Consider the following 17,323-nt stretch of genomic DNA (forward strand, 5'->3'; position numbering starts at 1 on the left):
ACATCCTCAATAGAATATTGAATATTTAATAGCGTTACTTTAGACTCAAATCAAGTACAAAAGACATATTATGAACAGGGATGTGTGGAAACTCCAGTTGATCCTGCCTTTTATTAAATACTGGATTTTTTCCCAAACAGGAATATATGCCCTCATACTTTTTATTCTAAAATGTGTGTTTCAATCGGGCTATATATTTATTTATAATATTACAGGTGACCAAAACTTTGTTCATATATTCTGGAATTCGCTACACTTATATTAAGAATTTTATTGATATCTCAGCTATGTGGGTATTTACAGGGTTTACATCCTGTTATTGGTTAGTTTAAATGATCACTTTATGCACTGTGAAACATTCACAATTCTACCCATGATTGATAATCACATTTCTCAAGTTATATAATATTTATATATGCTGCAAGTGACAACACACATTTTTTCCAGACAATAGTTCATAGGTGACATCTATGGTTGAAATTTGTAAGTTTTTAGTAATTTAGCAAACCAACATTAAGCCCTGTAAATACTAAAACTTACATATTCCCATCTCAATATCCTTTTACATATCGCTCACTCCTTTCAAGAACGTCATAAATCAAAAATCGTCAATTTTCAGTCGTGCATGTTTTCGGAATGCCCAGAAAATTTACTATATCCCAGCAAAAGAGGCATATTTTTAACTTAATATTTACCCGCTACAGGGCAGAAAGTGTTGTTTTTGCATTTTGAAGAAAAAGTATTCTTTAATGTTTTTTTTAAAAATATATTTAAATTTTTTCAAATGGAGAAAAAACCTTCAGGTTTTACCTAAAAAGATCTGTTGCACAGTAAAAAGTTCAATAAGAGGCTTGATATTTATTTTTGAAAAATAATATTATATTTTTAAACTTTAAAAACGTTCTCCTGAAAAATCAAGTTATTTGATTTGTGACGTTCTTGAAAGGAGTGAGCGATATATGTGTTGAGATATCAATTAAAACCAGGCTACTTTATCTTTGTTTTATACACCCTACACTATCCAAAATACATTTAGTCTAAATTTTGTTGAATTTAAGGCTTTTACAACACTATTATTATAATCAGCAAAATATCTATTAGTATCAAATTTCATCAGTATATAAAATATATCTACATGTAGTGTAAAAGACAGACTAATTATTGCTTGAATTCTAAGCTAAATTTTTATGTTCGCCTTCATAGTGTAGTAATTACCGCGTTTGGCTACCGTGCTGGAGGTCCTGGGTTTGAGTCCCAGAGAGTGAAAAAGAGAAATGATTTTTCACTCTGATATTTACTTTATATCAGCCTGGATTAGTTTTTAAAGTCCAGGGCTTATTACCTTATTTCATACTGCATTGATGAGATGCAGTTCCCTGAGAACCATGAGGTTTGGGAAAAATATGTGTAAATTGATAAGTAATGAATTACAATGCTATTCGTTAGTGTTGTCCAAATTGCATAGCTATTGTATTTATAATGAAATAATCATGGTAGTATATTCATAATCTACCATTTTCTTATAGATTGTATTCCTCAGTATTATTATGCATCTTTGGCAAATGAGTTTTTACTATACTTTTCGATTGAAATACCTCTACAACTGTCCTCACTTTTTAGCTGCACAATATACTTTTTTAAATGAAAGCTTTCAACACCTTTGGTTTTGAGAAACATTGCACACAGAATTCATAATTACTTCACTACTATTTACTCGTTTTTACTGCAGACTGTTTAAGTAAAGTCGCAGAATGTTGTAAAAGCTGACGCTTTACAATATTTTAATGTACTATGACATAGTACATTAAAATATTGTACTTATATTTGTCCGATTTATACATATACATCATATGTATTATTTGTATACAAATTTTTGGATTCGTTTAATTTAAAAAAGTTTATAATTTAGGTGGTGTATGTGTTAATTATTTAACTTAAATTCATTTAAAAAATTAAGTCTTTTACACACCGTAACTCCTATTATATTCTCAGATGCATGCAAGATTTTTGCTGTTTTTATTTTGTTCCATAAGAATTATCAGTTATTTGTTAGTTGTTAATCAGAAAATACAGTATTTTGTATCTAATTATTTTACTTATTTTACTGTATGTTTTTAGATAAAGATAAATAAAATGTAAATAAAATACTAAATAGCTGGTTATGAAAATTCAAAATTTAAATGATTAAATTGAAGCTATAAGTTATATGACAGAATAAGGTAAAGTTGAACTGATTTAATGAAAAAAAAGGTATTTAAAATTGTTAAAAAAAATATTGAAAGTTTTGTAATTTACCCTAAATAACAGAACAAAATGATTCATTGAGATGAGATGCAAACTTGAGCTAGAATACTTTTTCAAGAGTGTCGGTTTATAAATATGTAGTAAATTAAAATAAATATAACTACATACAGCACTTTCGTGGCTCAAATAACAGAATTTTCGATTCGGTTTTAAAATAAAAAAAAAATCTAATTTATAATTTTTAACAGCAAATAAAAAATTGGATTATCATTTTACATGCTTTGATACATTAGCTACTAGGAAATATACAAATAATACAACTTTAACCGTTAGAGTGCTGAGAATCGATATATCTGGTATACTTTGTAAACAGCGCGTCCCGTCGATATATCGACGATGACACTAGTGTATATTGGAGGTCGAGCTGGGAGATTGTGTCGCAGCGAGCGGATTTCTTAAGTTCTGGATTGTCAATAATATTCACAAATTTAACTATTTTTCGTGAAAAATAGAAATACATTATTTATTGTTTTCCTCCTTACAATCCGTCCAATAATTATGGTGAATTGACAAACATCGTACGAAAATGTTTGTTACACTCAAAAAATTATTGTGATAATGAAATTACAATGTTTAGCAATCGGAGGATGCGCATCGACAGTGAAAACTCCGAAGACGAGCCAATATCACATGACCTTGACACATTGTTATAAATTAATATTTCAGATTTTTTTCTCAAATCGCATTAAAAAAAAAGAGCATGTTTATTACAAAATATTCTCCACCGATACCAGAAATAAACACTAAAATCGGTCAATATTTGAGAAAAATATTGTTGATTTTGTGCACACCTAATGGAAAGAAAAGCAATTTTATTATGTTAAAATTGCTTTCCTGCTGTATAAGAAATAAGGCTTCTCTCCAGGAGTCGCACACTCAGACTCCAGTTTCAAGGAATTGACTTATTAATTGACAGAACAGTTGCGGCCACGAACCAAGGAAGCCACATCGCGGAACACACCATGATCAGGTATCTATCATTTAGTATACTAAAAATCCTTTCATGCTGTATAAGAAAATATCTCAGCACTTAAACGGTTAAAAAGCAATGGTTGAATGTGAGTAGTTGAAAAGCAAGACCAGTGACGTGGAAAATAAAAACAAGTTGCGAATGAATGTTTGGGTGTTGATCTATTTCCACTTGAAGTAACCAAGTAGCTTGGTGCCACAGCCCACCTCAGCGTCTCCCAAGTGGTGAAGGTCCTCCTCGTTCCTCTTGGTCATCTCCGGCATCACGTCGTCCAGAATCTTCAGTTCCCTCCTGGTGAAGAGGAAGTCCAGGGACTTCCTGATGCCTATCATCACCACTAACATCAGTGGGAACAGTATGGACGTGGAGGAGAAAGACTTGATAAGCCATAAGCAGACCAAGCAAGTGAACTGAATTATAGTGAACATGTGGACGCGCTTGATTGGAACCTGAAAACATCAATAAAGAGAATAATAGTTACAGGTCCACACAGACTTGGAAATGAACAGCATTTGATGTACCATAAAGACCACCTCATTATTTCAGGTTTAGATACAACCAGAAATCGAACGTAGAATAAACAAGTTAGCAATTGCATTACGAAAGAACACCATCGAATTTACGCAGAGGTATGTCTGTCTATAGACAGCCATATAGGGCTGAATTTAAGGGGATGGTCCGAAAGTTGCTCTCGCAGCACTTTTCCAGGACCACAGAGTGTGGTCGATGTAGGGTGTCGAAAAGGACAATAATTTTGAACTATTATTGTTATTTACCAAAACGCGATTTATGATTTTCCTGAATTTATTTATTTTTGTATCAGCTGTTTTGCCGTGCGATGGGATTTTCATACCATATTGAAAAAAGAACAGATACATGTATTTATGTATTAAGTATGGGCTTTACTAAAAGCAGTCAATGAAATTGGATTCATCTGTTATGAAGTGAGTGCATTTATTCTAAGCTGGCTCAGATCATATGTACAATTTCAACTTATTTTCTACAACGCAATTTTTATAATAAAATAGTTGCATACCTGTCTTAGGAACATGTAATCCGGTTGATACTTCGGTGGCATAAACATGATAAGAATCCGGTCGAAGAATTGCAGCCCTTTGAGGGAGGCTGCCCCCATGTACAAGAAGACGCCAAACAATACCGGCATCGGAATATGCTTCAGCATCGGCGTCAGCAGCACGGAGCATCCGATCATCAGGAATATAAGCACGTGAGTCACGCGCTGCTCCCTGACGCCGAGGAACTGCGGCTTCTCTCCGGGAGCCGCACACTCAGACTCCAGTTTCAGCGAATTGACGTGATTAATTGACAGAACAGTTGCAGCCACGAACCAAGGAAGCCCCATCGCGGAACACACCATGATCAGAATAGCCAAGACGAACAGATCCAAGTGGTATCCACACCCTTTCTTCAGCTTGTTTTCCTTCCTGTTCACGATGACGGCGGTTATCTGCTGGTCCATGAATATGAGGATCGTGCCGAGGAGAGCCGGCAGAACGGCCACTATCGCTGACCACGCCGGGTTGCGGTTGAAGGGATTGATCACCCATCCGCGATCCGCGAGGGTTGGCTTGAATTCCGCGGGGACTTGTAACTTTGGAGTGTTTATTCCGACATAGTAATCCAGAGAGGACATAGACAAAATTGCGATTATGACGGAAAAGTCGCTCACAATTTGGCGGACCTATTAGATTAAAAAGAACAGTAATTATTTTGCAATGAAAGATGAGAAAGATTTGTATTTAATGCATTCGAACCTAGATATGAGAGAGTTAAAGGTACCGGGATATTTTTCTCTTATAAAAAGGTTTCTGCCATATAAATTCAGGTAAATGACGGGATCGTAAGCCAGATCTCGATTAAACAGATTTTACTAATATCCAGGTTCGTATGTAAAATGTAAATTGATTTATGATGCCAAATGATGTAGAAATTACCTTTGATGGGAAGAAAAGTGAATTTTTGAAATCCTTCAATATCACGGACAAAATATATGTGCCCAAAAACAGAATTATCGACATTAAAAATACATCAGGTACATAAACTTGTGTTTCACAACCACCTCCAAGAAGAGTTCCATTATTCTCCTGAAAATGTAAGGTAAAATGTATTCTAGCTTTGTCATATTTATCGATTACAATAAAATAAAATAAATTGACACTTACCAAACAAGCTCGCTTATCTAAAGATGTCCAGTTGACTTCTTGTTTTGTGTTAGAATAATTAGTTGGGGAACAAAAGCAATCGTAGTTCAGGGCATCGTTCGGATGTGTATTAATTGGGAAATTTTTGCCGATTAATATGACGTTCTCGATTGCCTACAATTCGAATAAAATATTGTACAAATTTACAGTTGGTTAGTCTGTCGAAAATGTTATAATTATCATATTTATTTATTACCTTATAGATGAATATAAAAGCGATTAAGGTTGCGAAGTTTTCTTCGGTAAATCGCGTTATGTAGCAAACTAGAGCACTCGCGTCAATAGCAACCAAAATCATCAGAATTATAGCTATCCAAGTTCCTATCCAAAATCGGAAGGACATATAATCCCAATCGGCTTGCTTGCAGAATTCAAAAACGATTGTTTCAAATACTAATACGGGTCCTGTAGATCCTAATATAGTCAGCGGTTGTCCAGAAAAAAATCCATAGCCCAGCCCACAGACAAATCCAGAAACTAGAGATTCCATAGCAGCCATGTTATTACCGGTTGCATGACCCAATAACCCTCCAAACGTAATGATGGGAGAAAGGCACGCAAAATACAAGAATATCCAAGACGCTATGCACTGCAATGCGAGGGCATCCTTGAAATCGGACCAGTAAAATGGGGCTTTCCTTTTGAAGTCATTTATCAGTCCTCCAAAGAGCCTACCAGTGCGCGATAATCCTGATTCTTCTCTTATCTTTTGTTCTTCCTCTTCTTCATCTACTTCTTCTTTGTTTTTTTCTTGAGGCCTTTTTCTAGGGTCTTGTGAAGGGATGGCTGCCGGAGGCTCTATTCTGATAGCGGGGTCCCACTCTCCAGGGGGCAATACTGTCACGGCATCCAAGAATTCGTCGATTCCTGCCAGAAGATGGTCTCTCTTACGGGCTCTGTACGCTACTTCGTGAAATACTTCGTCGGACATTAGAGTTGCCATAGCTCTACCGATTTCGTGGAAGCTCGAAGTACTAGAAGAAGGCCCCAGCAGGACAAACAGGAACCTCGTTGGCACAGGCACTTCGGTTAGGTTTCCCATCATTGTGGCCGAGTTGAGCCGAATAAATGCCGACAGGGTCTTTTCCAAGAAGTCGACCTCTCCGACTAGAATATTAGAGGCCTCAGCGCCAGGAGGAATCTTCCTCATAAAATGAGTATTCCCGCGATGATTTGTATCCCCATTGGGTAAATCACCACCGCTGTTGATTCTCGTCATCGACATGTTACTGGGACTTTTGACCATATTATCTTCGGCTCCTGGAAATTTGGGAACTAGCATTATTTTGACGTTTGAAACATTAAAAAATTCCTATGTTCTACTTCTGAAAGTATATGGCTATGAAGCTCCAATCAAGCAAAACACAAACCAACAAAAATATGAAAAACTATTAATGTACATCTAGGGATTGCTAGCACCAACGTAAAACACCTTTACCGAATCCGTGAAAGAAATATGATAAGACATGCATGTTAGTATATCAATAGGTGATACAAACTATGAATAATAAGAATGGTATTACACGAAACACATTCACGAAACACAGACTGAGATAGAAATAGCGAAAAAAAGAGAATAAATTTTTGGTTCATAATGCGGAGGATTACCCGCTCCAGGTATGGAAAGGAAGCGACCGAAATCTCCTTGCTTGGCTGCCCCGACTGACGGAGCGGAACTGGGGTGGCTTTCATCCACTGCAAACAGGGACACGAAAGTGGAACTATTATCCATCTGGACACGTCATATTCTCTGCCTCGCTAGAAGAGCTAGAGGCGCGGGCGAGGCTTGTAGCTGGGTGCGGGATACTAGAGCATGCAGTCCCCATCGAAATGTATTTATCTAACAACCGTGTTTTTACACTGGTCAGTTTTATTTTGATATTTACGGATTCGTGCAGATAGAGACTGTATTATTGAGAAGAAATATGAGAGTGGAAGAATTCATTAAGTCACTAACCAAAAGTGTTGGAAGCGATGTAAAATGTGACGAAATTGCGTGTTGTTTTGATAGTGGGTAAGCGAATCGAGAAGAAAATTCTTCAAACACATAAATCGGAAAAATGGCTAGTTAAAACGTGTATTCTGTAGAATGTATACATATATATATAAAGACAACTGAAGAAAATATTACAAACATTAAAATAAATATCAGGTAAAGTGAAAAAAACGGATTAAGGGAACTGTGACGATTGTATTGGGTCGAACCTTTCTGTGTCGGGCACATGGTGAGCCACGTGGTAAAACCCACCACGTGAGGGGTGAACTCGGCTGTGGGGGCAGTAAAACACCTCAAATCAATATACAGGTACTTATTTCACACTCCTTACTATCCTACTATGGATGCATCGGGATTCCTATCACGAATACAGCAAAATCACCGGGTACATAATTTGTCTTTACTAAATCGGGTCATAGGATTCTATTGCCTTGCTTCTGTTAAATATTTTTATGTTGTTGATTAATTTAAAAAAAAATGTAATGAAAATGGGTTTAATCTTATCATTTATTCATTAATTATTTATTATATTATTTTTATCCATTATTATTTCATTATTTGATTCGGCAGTCTCTTTGTGGTGTGTTAATCTAAAATTTTTCACAACGTATGGTGTTTGAGAATGATGTTGAATGCTTCGAAACAAGTGTAACAATGGATTTTATTTTAAGAAATAGTGGTATTTACCATGTAAAACTAAAAAAAAACAATTGTCTATAACTATTTTTAATTAAGTCTTGTTTTTGAGATCATAATTTTTTTAAGACTCTCTTTTACATATACTACGACACAGTGATACGACAACCATATATCAAAATTGTAAAATATTTTAGCGACACGTGTAAAATAACGCGAAAAGGTTATCCGCAGTTCACATAACGCATTGTTAAATCGATGCAATGAACGGAAATGCAGTATCCAGTAATTATCTAGTACAAGTACATATATTTGTACTGTATTACGAATATTTGCATTTTTTAAATCGAATTTCTTATCCAAACGGTTATTATATAAATTTATTAAAAATAAAAAAAAAGTTTAAAAGGAAACTGCCAATATCTATCGGAATATAATTCATTGGATATCTTTTCAATTTCATAACAAGTCGTGTGTAAGAATGTATAATGTTTTTATGTTTTCCTCAAACACACGTATAGTATACATAATACCGATTGTTTGTTTCACATAAAAAATATAATAAGCAGATATTGATTGAAGTCTTCAGATCCTTTACTGATTTGGCATTAACTTCGTGGAATAACATGATGAATTAAATACAATATAAAAATAAAGCACTCGCATAAGACCACGTTTTGAGTTTATTAATATAAACACGACTAGTTTTGAGAACTACAGATGTTCTGAGATGCAGTTTGTATTTTCACATGTTGTTGAGAACATCTGTATTCTCGAAACTAGTCGTATTTACTCGGTTTATACAGATATTTTATTTTTATATTTAACGTCTTCAAATACAAAATGGGAATTCATACGGGCGTAAAACACGTATTACATGATGATATTTTTCCAGGAATCTGTACCTAATACGGTAAATAGTTGTGCTAAAAATTTTAAGGTCAATTGCGTGAGTAAAATATATTGTTATTACTTCAAGTAATTGTAATAAATTGAGTAATAAGAATTATTAGCCTTCACCAAATCGGGGATAATGATCGATATAAATAAGATTACTCTGTGATCATATCTGGTTAATTATATCGAATAGCTGATGACTATCTATCGGGCTTTAATTTTTCAAAGAGAAAAACGCCATTTTTTGATTACAATGATTTAATCATTTATCTACAGCAAAAGATTATAATCGTATAACATTTAGATATAAATAAGATGATTTTGTAATTTAAAGATAAAATGTAAATGCAATATTTTAAAATGAAATTTGAATTGGTAAATACCACTATTTTGGAAATCAATGTTTCGTTGTCTTCAACATCATTTATACGGTATTTGAATGCATTGAAATATGTGGCATACTAAGAAAAAGTGGTAATTACCAGGTAAAATTTAAATAAAAAAATATTAGACATTACCAAAAAGTGACTCCGGAATCAATAAATGTAACTTTTTTTTAAAAGTTTGATCAAAATATGCAATCCAGCGTTATTAAACTAGGCCATGGGTTTTCAAAGGGGGCGATATCGCCTTCCGGTGGGTACTGTAGGGATATTCTGCGGGTCACTAAAGGCCCTAGGAGACAATGGAGGGATGGGAAGTATTTTTATGCCCCTCTACATGAGGGGACATTCTGGCAATTACGTTTCCTGAATCGACGAAAAAAATTAACGGAGGGTACTGAACGAAAAGAGTTTTAGAACCAGTGATATAGGTAGGGTTTTAATAAAATTAAACCCAATATTGGTGTTAACTGTAATCCATCTGAAAACTAAAAGAATGAACAGGACACGAATGATGAGGTTAAATCCATTTTTCACCAAAGCAAATATACAGAAGTGCCTGGCTTAGATTCCTAATCCAACTTAAAACTAAAAGAATGAACAGAAAATGAACGACGGAGTTAATTCCACATTTCACCAAAGCAAATACCATATACACAAGCATCTGGCCTAGATTTCTAATCCATCTTAAAACTAAAAGAATGAACAGGACACGAATGATGGGGTTTGTTCCAAGTTTCACCAAAGCCAATATCATACACACAAGCGTCTGGCCTAGATTCCTGATCCATCTGAAAACTAAAGAAATGAACAGGACATGAACGATGGGGTTAATTCCATGTTTTACCAAAGCAAAAAACATATACACAAGCGTCTGGCCTAGATTCCTAATCCATCTTAATACTAAAAGAATGAACAGGATATGAACGATGAGGTTAATTCCACATTTAACCAAAGCAAATACCATTTACACAAGCCTAGATTCCTTTACCAAAGTAAACCAGGAGCTTCAGTCGGGAGATGAAACCCTCCAGAGCCCCCGGAAGATTACCCAAAGCGTCAAATATGGATAAAGATGACCCAACACCTCTGGTGATAAACACAATGGCACAGCCTCAAGGCCTGGTGGCCATTTGCCTCTGTACCTGGAACGGCCGAATACGACCCCTTTCGATCCTTTTCAGCCAGGAGAGCGGTATGGGCTGAAGGAGAGGTTCTAGTCGCTTTCTTGGTAGGTTCCTGTAAGTCTGATCCAAACATACCACTAATACAGCCTGTGCAATCTGAAACGCCGTGGTTTGGTCATGTTAATACCCTGTTAAAACGAAATTATTAAGAAACTCGCTCCGTGAATCGTTTCATAAAGCTAAACCATAAGCACCCACTGTGTTATTTATAATAATAAATATACCTGCGTCACTCATCTGAAAAAGGGTATTGCAAATTGGTAATACAATATGTGATACATAAAAAAAAAGTTATTTATAAAGCAGAAATAAAGTCAAACACACACACAAAATACGTCATTCAAATATACATATGATAAACACGATACAATATCATTCCGTTGCTTGCATAATTTTCTTTAAGTATTAAAGTATAATCCTGTGTATAATCATTCTTGACAACCCTTAGATAATGTTTGGGAAGAGATTCCATACGGTGTAACAAATTAAACAACGTAGTGGAGATAATTTTAACTTTACTTCTGGTCTTTTTTCTAATGACTTTGACATTTTAAAACCGCTAGTACATCCGTTTTGTCAGTTATCTACAAAAAATATAAATATGTAATTTCACGGAATAGGATCAAAATTGAAATCAAAGTTATTCACAATATGTAGTTAAAATTTGAGAACGTAGTGAAGATAACTTTTATTTAAAAAAAAATACAGTGATAAGGAGAATGTTAAATGCAGTGATGAACGAACTTGCTCCTGGAACGAATAAAGAACGTTATGCGAGGCATCACTGTATTCTTTTTTTTTTCATATCGGTGACTTCATTCTTCTCTAATATTTAAAAAATCGGATCGATACTCGATTTAAAAATGCCAAAGTCATTAGAAATAAAACTATCGAAGCACGTTTAAAGTTATCTACACAACGCAGTTAACACGCTAAATTTTGTACGTGATCCCCGCTGGATACCTAAATCTATTGTGGAATGTTTCTTAAGCAAATTAAAAAAAAACATACTGAAAATTTTGGTTAAGCCTGAATATTTTTTTGAAATAAGGTATTGTACCATCGAAAATTTGGAGAATCTTATAAAAATCTGAAACAGAGATTTTTGTTTCAAAGGTTCTGTAATATTTAGGTTAGTAAAAAGATCCATTGATAAAAATCAAGATTTCGTTAAGGAGTGAAGTTTTTAATGAAAATAAAGCGTGAAATTTATTTTATTTTCAATTTAATTTGTCCGCCTCCACAGTGTAGTGATTCTGCCTCCACAGCACATTTAGCACCATGCTAGAGGTCCTGGGTTAGAATCACATGGGGATAAAAGGGTTGTTTTTAAAAATAATATAAAAGTATTTATTTATTTCATATTATCTGTGATACCAGTCAAAGTTGACACTTGACACCGCTTTGGGATGAACCCAAAGTTGCCTTATTATAATAAACGATCAAATTAATATTGTATCAGTTAGATGCAGTGCCTTATGTACAAAGTAAAAAACTTTATGGATGGTAAATCGGACGTATCTTTTCAATAAATAATGCAAAATGTAAATATATGAATTTTTGCACAGAATACAAATAAATTTATAAAAATCATTTAGAAGAATTCTTACTTTTGGACGATGAGTGATTCCTTCCAATGTCCGCCAGAGATCTGATGATGGGAAGCCTAGACATGTTGTTGTCCTTCTTCCTCTCGAACTGATGCCTGTGCCTCCTCAACAGCGCCTCCCTGACCTGGTCTCTCTTGTCTACCGTCAGGGAGTTCGCGTTGATCATGTTATCCAAAACCAGGTCGGCCACTTGATCCAAAGACGCGGCTTCCATATCCAGCATGACCGTTCCATTTAGAAGAAGACTTCTCAACTCGAACAGAGAGTGGAGAGAGAGCGTCGCCACGTGGGGTTTGGACCACCTGTTCCCGCCCTCTTCCACGTCTTCTTCGAACTTGATCCACCTGGCCGTCTCCTTCCACTCCATTTCGTCCCCTTCTTTGACCAGTTCTTCCATTTCCGAGAAGAGAGGGTGGGATTCGTGGGTTCCATCGTCGACTTCCTCTCCGAGTATAAACTGGACGCGCTGTGCCGGCGGAGTGACTGAAAAATAATCAACAATGTAAAACCATTAACCAAATTATAAAAAATAACAATAAAATAATATCATGCATAAAAACACGTAAATATTCACGTTCATCTTATATCTAAGGGAATAAAATACCAATGAACTATGTGTTATTACAATAAAAAAGTCATAATAATAAATTAAAAATATACTAATGCTTTTACGTACATATTTATAACGTAGATTTGAAAAAAAATAACGTCAATTTTACAATATTACGGCGAATTTTCTTCGATACAAATTTAAAAATAATGCAGCAAAATTACCATGCAGTAAAATGTTACAAAACAATAAAAGGCATGCATTCGCAATATAAGTAAATATTCAAATATTTACACGAAAAATTACACAATAATTTATGTTTGATAAAAATCGGGTAACGTTGAAAAAGTTTCTTATTCTCTTTGAATGGTTTACTTTGCATGTTAAACGACCGTTACTGAACTTACAGCGCAAATATTTACCGATCTATTTTCTTCTCTATGCAATTTCCACTCGCCTCATGGCGTGAACCGGATAAACGATCGCAAGTTTACTTTCCATAATTGACTTTTCTGCCAGCGCTATTTGAGCGCTTGATTCTACCGAGACAATTTCCACGAGAATCAAGAGTAATGTACCCGTTACTGGAAGCTTGTGTTCAAACAAGTAAACAAATTAAGGACGAGTACATCAAATAATTAATTCTATAATCGATCAAATGAATGCGAGCAATGGGGAGTGTACCGTTTCAGTTTATATAATACATTTACTTAGCTTAAGATCGACAGGGAGTGATAAGGTAGATAATTAATGTAAGTGTTATATAAATATATTTTAATTTACAAACTCATTATTACTTTTTTTTAAAAGGAATACTTCGAAATTCGTCTTTTTCTATGAAAGGTATTAACTAACCTTTAATGCCAGAAGCATATGATATGTGAATCTAAAAGCTCATTAAAATTTAATCAATGTTTTAAATATTTAATTTTAAAACTCATATGAAAAAATTGTTTTAATTTACAACAACAAAAAAACATTAAAACCTATAATTTTTTTTATTAAATTTTTAATCTATCTTGCTTTCATCAGTTCAGGACCCATGTACTTAAAAAATAAACGATACAAACGCAACTCGATTCGTTTTGTTTAACACAATCTTCAACGACATTCTATACTTCGAGTTGAAGTATATACTTCATTATTTCTAGATTTTCTTTCTAGTTCAAGTGTCGTTAGTTCAAGTGACGCCAGTTTGACATTGACTATTGTTAAATTAGTTTTTGTTTACCTTTTTTCGGTTTTTGGCCAATATTCGACGAAAAATATAATTTTTTTACCTAACTACTATTACTACTTTCTTAAAAATAATTTCTATTATCAATACTTTCTTATATTGTAATATAATACTTAGATTATACACAAGCGTTACCTGTATGCGAAAATTAATGCTTCAATGACTGTCGAAGACGCGTGGCATAAAAACTTAAATTTTTTAAATTCTTTTCATTATTAAAAAAATCTAAGTTATTTGAACTGTCGATGATCATAATAATAACTAATTAATTAAAATAAATAATAACGTTTGTCAACAATGATTTTGTAACTGAAATTTTGATGTCGGATTTTGACTAAGTTAATCGTTCTTATTCAAAGTCTATATGGTGACAAGCTTGTATCACATCAAGTTCAGATGTTACAGTCATATTTTTGCTGGTATGGACCACATACATTGAAACCGTAATAGTTGTTGGTATCTAGACATGTTTTAGTCTAAGGTCTAAGGGATTTAAAAAAAATATTGATAATTATGGAGTAACAATGGAAATATATTAACTTATTAATATTGAATACGATAGCATTATATGTTTATATATATTTATACATAAATAATACGATAAACTTAAGTCAATATCGGAATTAAAAATATCCATAACTAAAAAATCTGATGTGCTAGATTTTTTTGTTTTCGTTTTGGAATTCAGCTATGCAAAGTGCATAAAGATCAGGTATTTTCATGCCAGTTACAAAATAAAAGTTGTGAATTGTTGGCCAGTGTAATAAAACGGTACAATTTCATGTTAAGGTTTAATATCAAGAACTAAGCAAGTGAATGCAAATAAAATCATAGCAATAAGCAATAATTATCAAAAATATTCAATGAAAAAGATATGTGTTTATTATTTTGGTGATTTTCAGATATTCCTTACAGATTTCCCCGTCTTCTGAAATGCTTACTCTTCTGCGACGCGTCACGATTACGGGACCTTAAAAATAATATTTCATTTGGATTTTTCTGTTAGCAATATCTTTCCTCTTACCCTCCCCTTATTTTGTTTTAAAAAATACCAGCGAAAAAATCATTCAGACAGTAAAGGAATTAAAGGAACTCAATTTTAATACTCGAGATAATTAATGAAGAAATGTAAGGAAAGGGAGGTATAAATATAAATATGTAGGTATGGAAATGACACGTGTTTTAATGTTTTAACAACTTTGGAGGAGTCGATAACTACGAGTACTTAAGTTAGATGCATAAATAATTGGAGATGGGCGTTCAAAATAAAGAAATATGTAGAATCAATATTTTTGAAATCGAAAAATATTTATATTCTGATTTTTCTAATTATCGTCATTAGTAAAATATTCAAATTGAAATAAATATGTATATCAAAGTCGTGTTATTGTGATGAAGGCTTAGATTATATACGCATGTTAACCAATTAGCTTTAACAAAACATTACATGTCTTTTTTCTAATTTATTTATTACAAAGCTTTTTTCCTGTTAGAAGCAAAGTTTAAGTTTTCAGAACTACAAAGATAAAATGTTAATTTCATCGTGTTATCCCAACCCAGGTGTAATATGTAAGTATAAAAGATTTAAATTTGGTCAATAATATACATATGTACCTGCATAATAAATAATATGCCTTTACGGTTATTTGTTTTTACGTGGTCATTATACTATGCTTTGATATTGTTCAGGGTTGATTTCATGATATTTGGAAGTGTCTATTTTCATTTCACACATTTGCACCGTCCATTTTTATATTATATTGTGTACGTATGTACACATTATTTGATTTTGTTTAAATAAATATGTTGAATAAATATTGAAAAGTAAGTTCATTCCCTGAGATGATTTAAAAAAAACTATGATTTATATTAAATACAAGCAAAAATTAAGACAGATTTTGAGATATATTAAAGGTCGTTTCGTCGTGTTGAAATATTTTCAAAATATTGTCAATTCGCCTTAAAAGGCGATACGATCGTTAATAAATTAAATAAATAGATATTCATATTGACTAAAAATCTGTCCGATTTTGATGATGCAAATCTTATAGTAGATGACTTTTGTACAATGCACAATATACAACAATGCATTAAAAAAAACTCGCTTAAAAATGTAAGTTTTCGATTTCTTCATGAGGTGTTAATAACAACATTTTGAGTGTGTCCAAATACTTGTTCACAAAATCTGGATTATCTCCAATTACAGGAGTTATTTTCATATTATTTTTTGACATCTCATCAAAGATGAAGAAGAATATGGAAGTCAACAGTCCGCCTTCTCCTGAGGAGTTTTACGTGGTTTCCTCCCAGCAATGAGCAAATGCAGAGAAGTTCCTATTTGACCCACACTAGATGATCCCTCCCGTTCCCAACACAGATTCAAATAAAAACATATTTAATTAGCTAGAAGAAACAAAAATCCACTAAATGATCTATAAACCTTGTACATAATAAGCAAGGTAAATAATAAATGCAATTCCCATCTAAAAAAAAAAAAAAAGAATATGGAAGTCTGGGCATTTACGGGGCTGACGACCGTCATAGGTTGGTTTAAGTGATCACTTTACACACGTGTAACATTCTCCAATTCTACCCATTATTGACAACCACACTACTCAAATTCTTGGAAGTTCTACATATATATGTATATATATATATATATATATATATATATATATATATATATATATATATATATATATATATATATATATATATATATATATATATGTAGAACTTCCAAGAATTTGAGTAGTGTGGTTGTCAATAATGGGTAGAATTGGTGAATGTTACACGTGTGTAAAGTGATCACTTAAACCAACCTATGACGGTCGTCAGCCCCGTAAATGCCCAGACTTCCATATTCTTCTTCATCTTTGATGAGATGACAAAAAAAAGGTGTTAATAAAATTCTAATATGGATTATGATTATTCTAATATTCTCGATATATGTATAGTTTTAAATACAGTTTTATTTTTGTATCGTTAATATTAATCTTTAGTTTAATGAATGCCGATCTGAAATGGGTAAAAATTAACCTTTTGTCAGTAATATTCAGTGTATTCACCCGGCAAACAGAAAAAGCAGCGGTTAGGAGTAAATCTCAACCCAGCTTGTTACCGAAGGCTAACGAAATTAAGTAAACTCAATTAACGCTATCAAACATTTAGCAGACCATCGCCTCACTGAACAGACAAATCCCTTCTTTGTGAACGGCAAGTTGCGTTAGTAAAATCAGACTTTAAATTAAAATTGAATTATTCATGAATTCCAGATGAGTTATCCTATTTAGTAATTAAATTAAATTTAATTAAACATTTCATTCTGATT

At 33.3% G+C, this 17,323-nt stretch overlaps 1 protein-coding gene across 3 annotated transcripts in view; it reads right to left on the bottom strand.

The window, feature by feature from the left end:
* Positions 1 to 17,323, bottom strand: part of Ndae1 (Na[+]-driven anion exchanger 1) — an 86,254-nt gene that overhangs the window by 12,603 nt on the left and 56,328 nt on the right. Inside the window, exons 5-11 of one of the 3 annotated variants that reach the window (XM_088264969.1) lie at positions 12,206 to 12,688; positions 7,105 to 7,191; positions 5,693 to 6,756; positions 5,458 to 5,610; positions 5,230 to 5,379; positions 4,311 to 4,976; positions 3,481 to 3,723 (exon numbers count right to left, since the gene is read on the bottom strand). In XM_088264969.1, coding sequence (XP_088121095.1) covers positions 3,481 to 3,723; positions 4,311 to 4,976; positions 5,230 to 5,379; positions 5,458 to 5,610; positions 5,693 to 6,756; positions 7,105 to 7,191; positions 12,206 to 12,688 — 2,846 coding nt within the window. Of the gene's footprint in view, positions 1 to 2,320; positions 3,724 to 4,310; positions 4,977 to 5,229; positions 5,380 to 5,457; positions 5,611 to 5,692; positions 6,757 to 7,104; positions 7,192 to 10,553; positions 10,692 to 12,205; positions 12,689 to 17,323 lie in introns of those variants that run through there. The other 2 variants (XM_088264967.1, XM_088264968.1) reach the window with 2 other exon arrangements.

This window comes from Brachycentrus maculatus, unplaced genomic scaffold (assembly GCF_059751285.1).
Source record: "Brachycentrus maculatus isolate JH-2025_06_01 unplaced genomic scaffold, ASM5975128v1 h1tg000240l, whole genome shotgun sequence".
Classification (NCBI taxonomy): domain Eukaryota; kingdom Metazoa; phylum Arthropoda; class Insecta; order Trichoptera; family Brachycentridae; genus Brachycentrus; species Brachycentrus maculatus.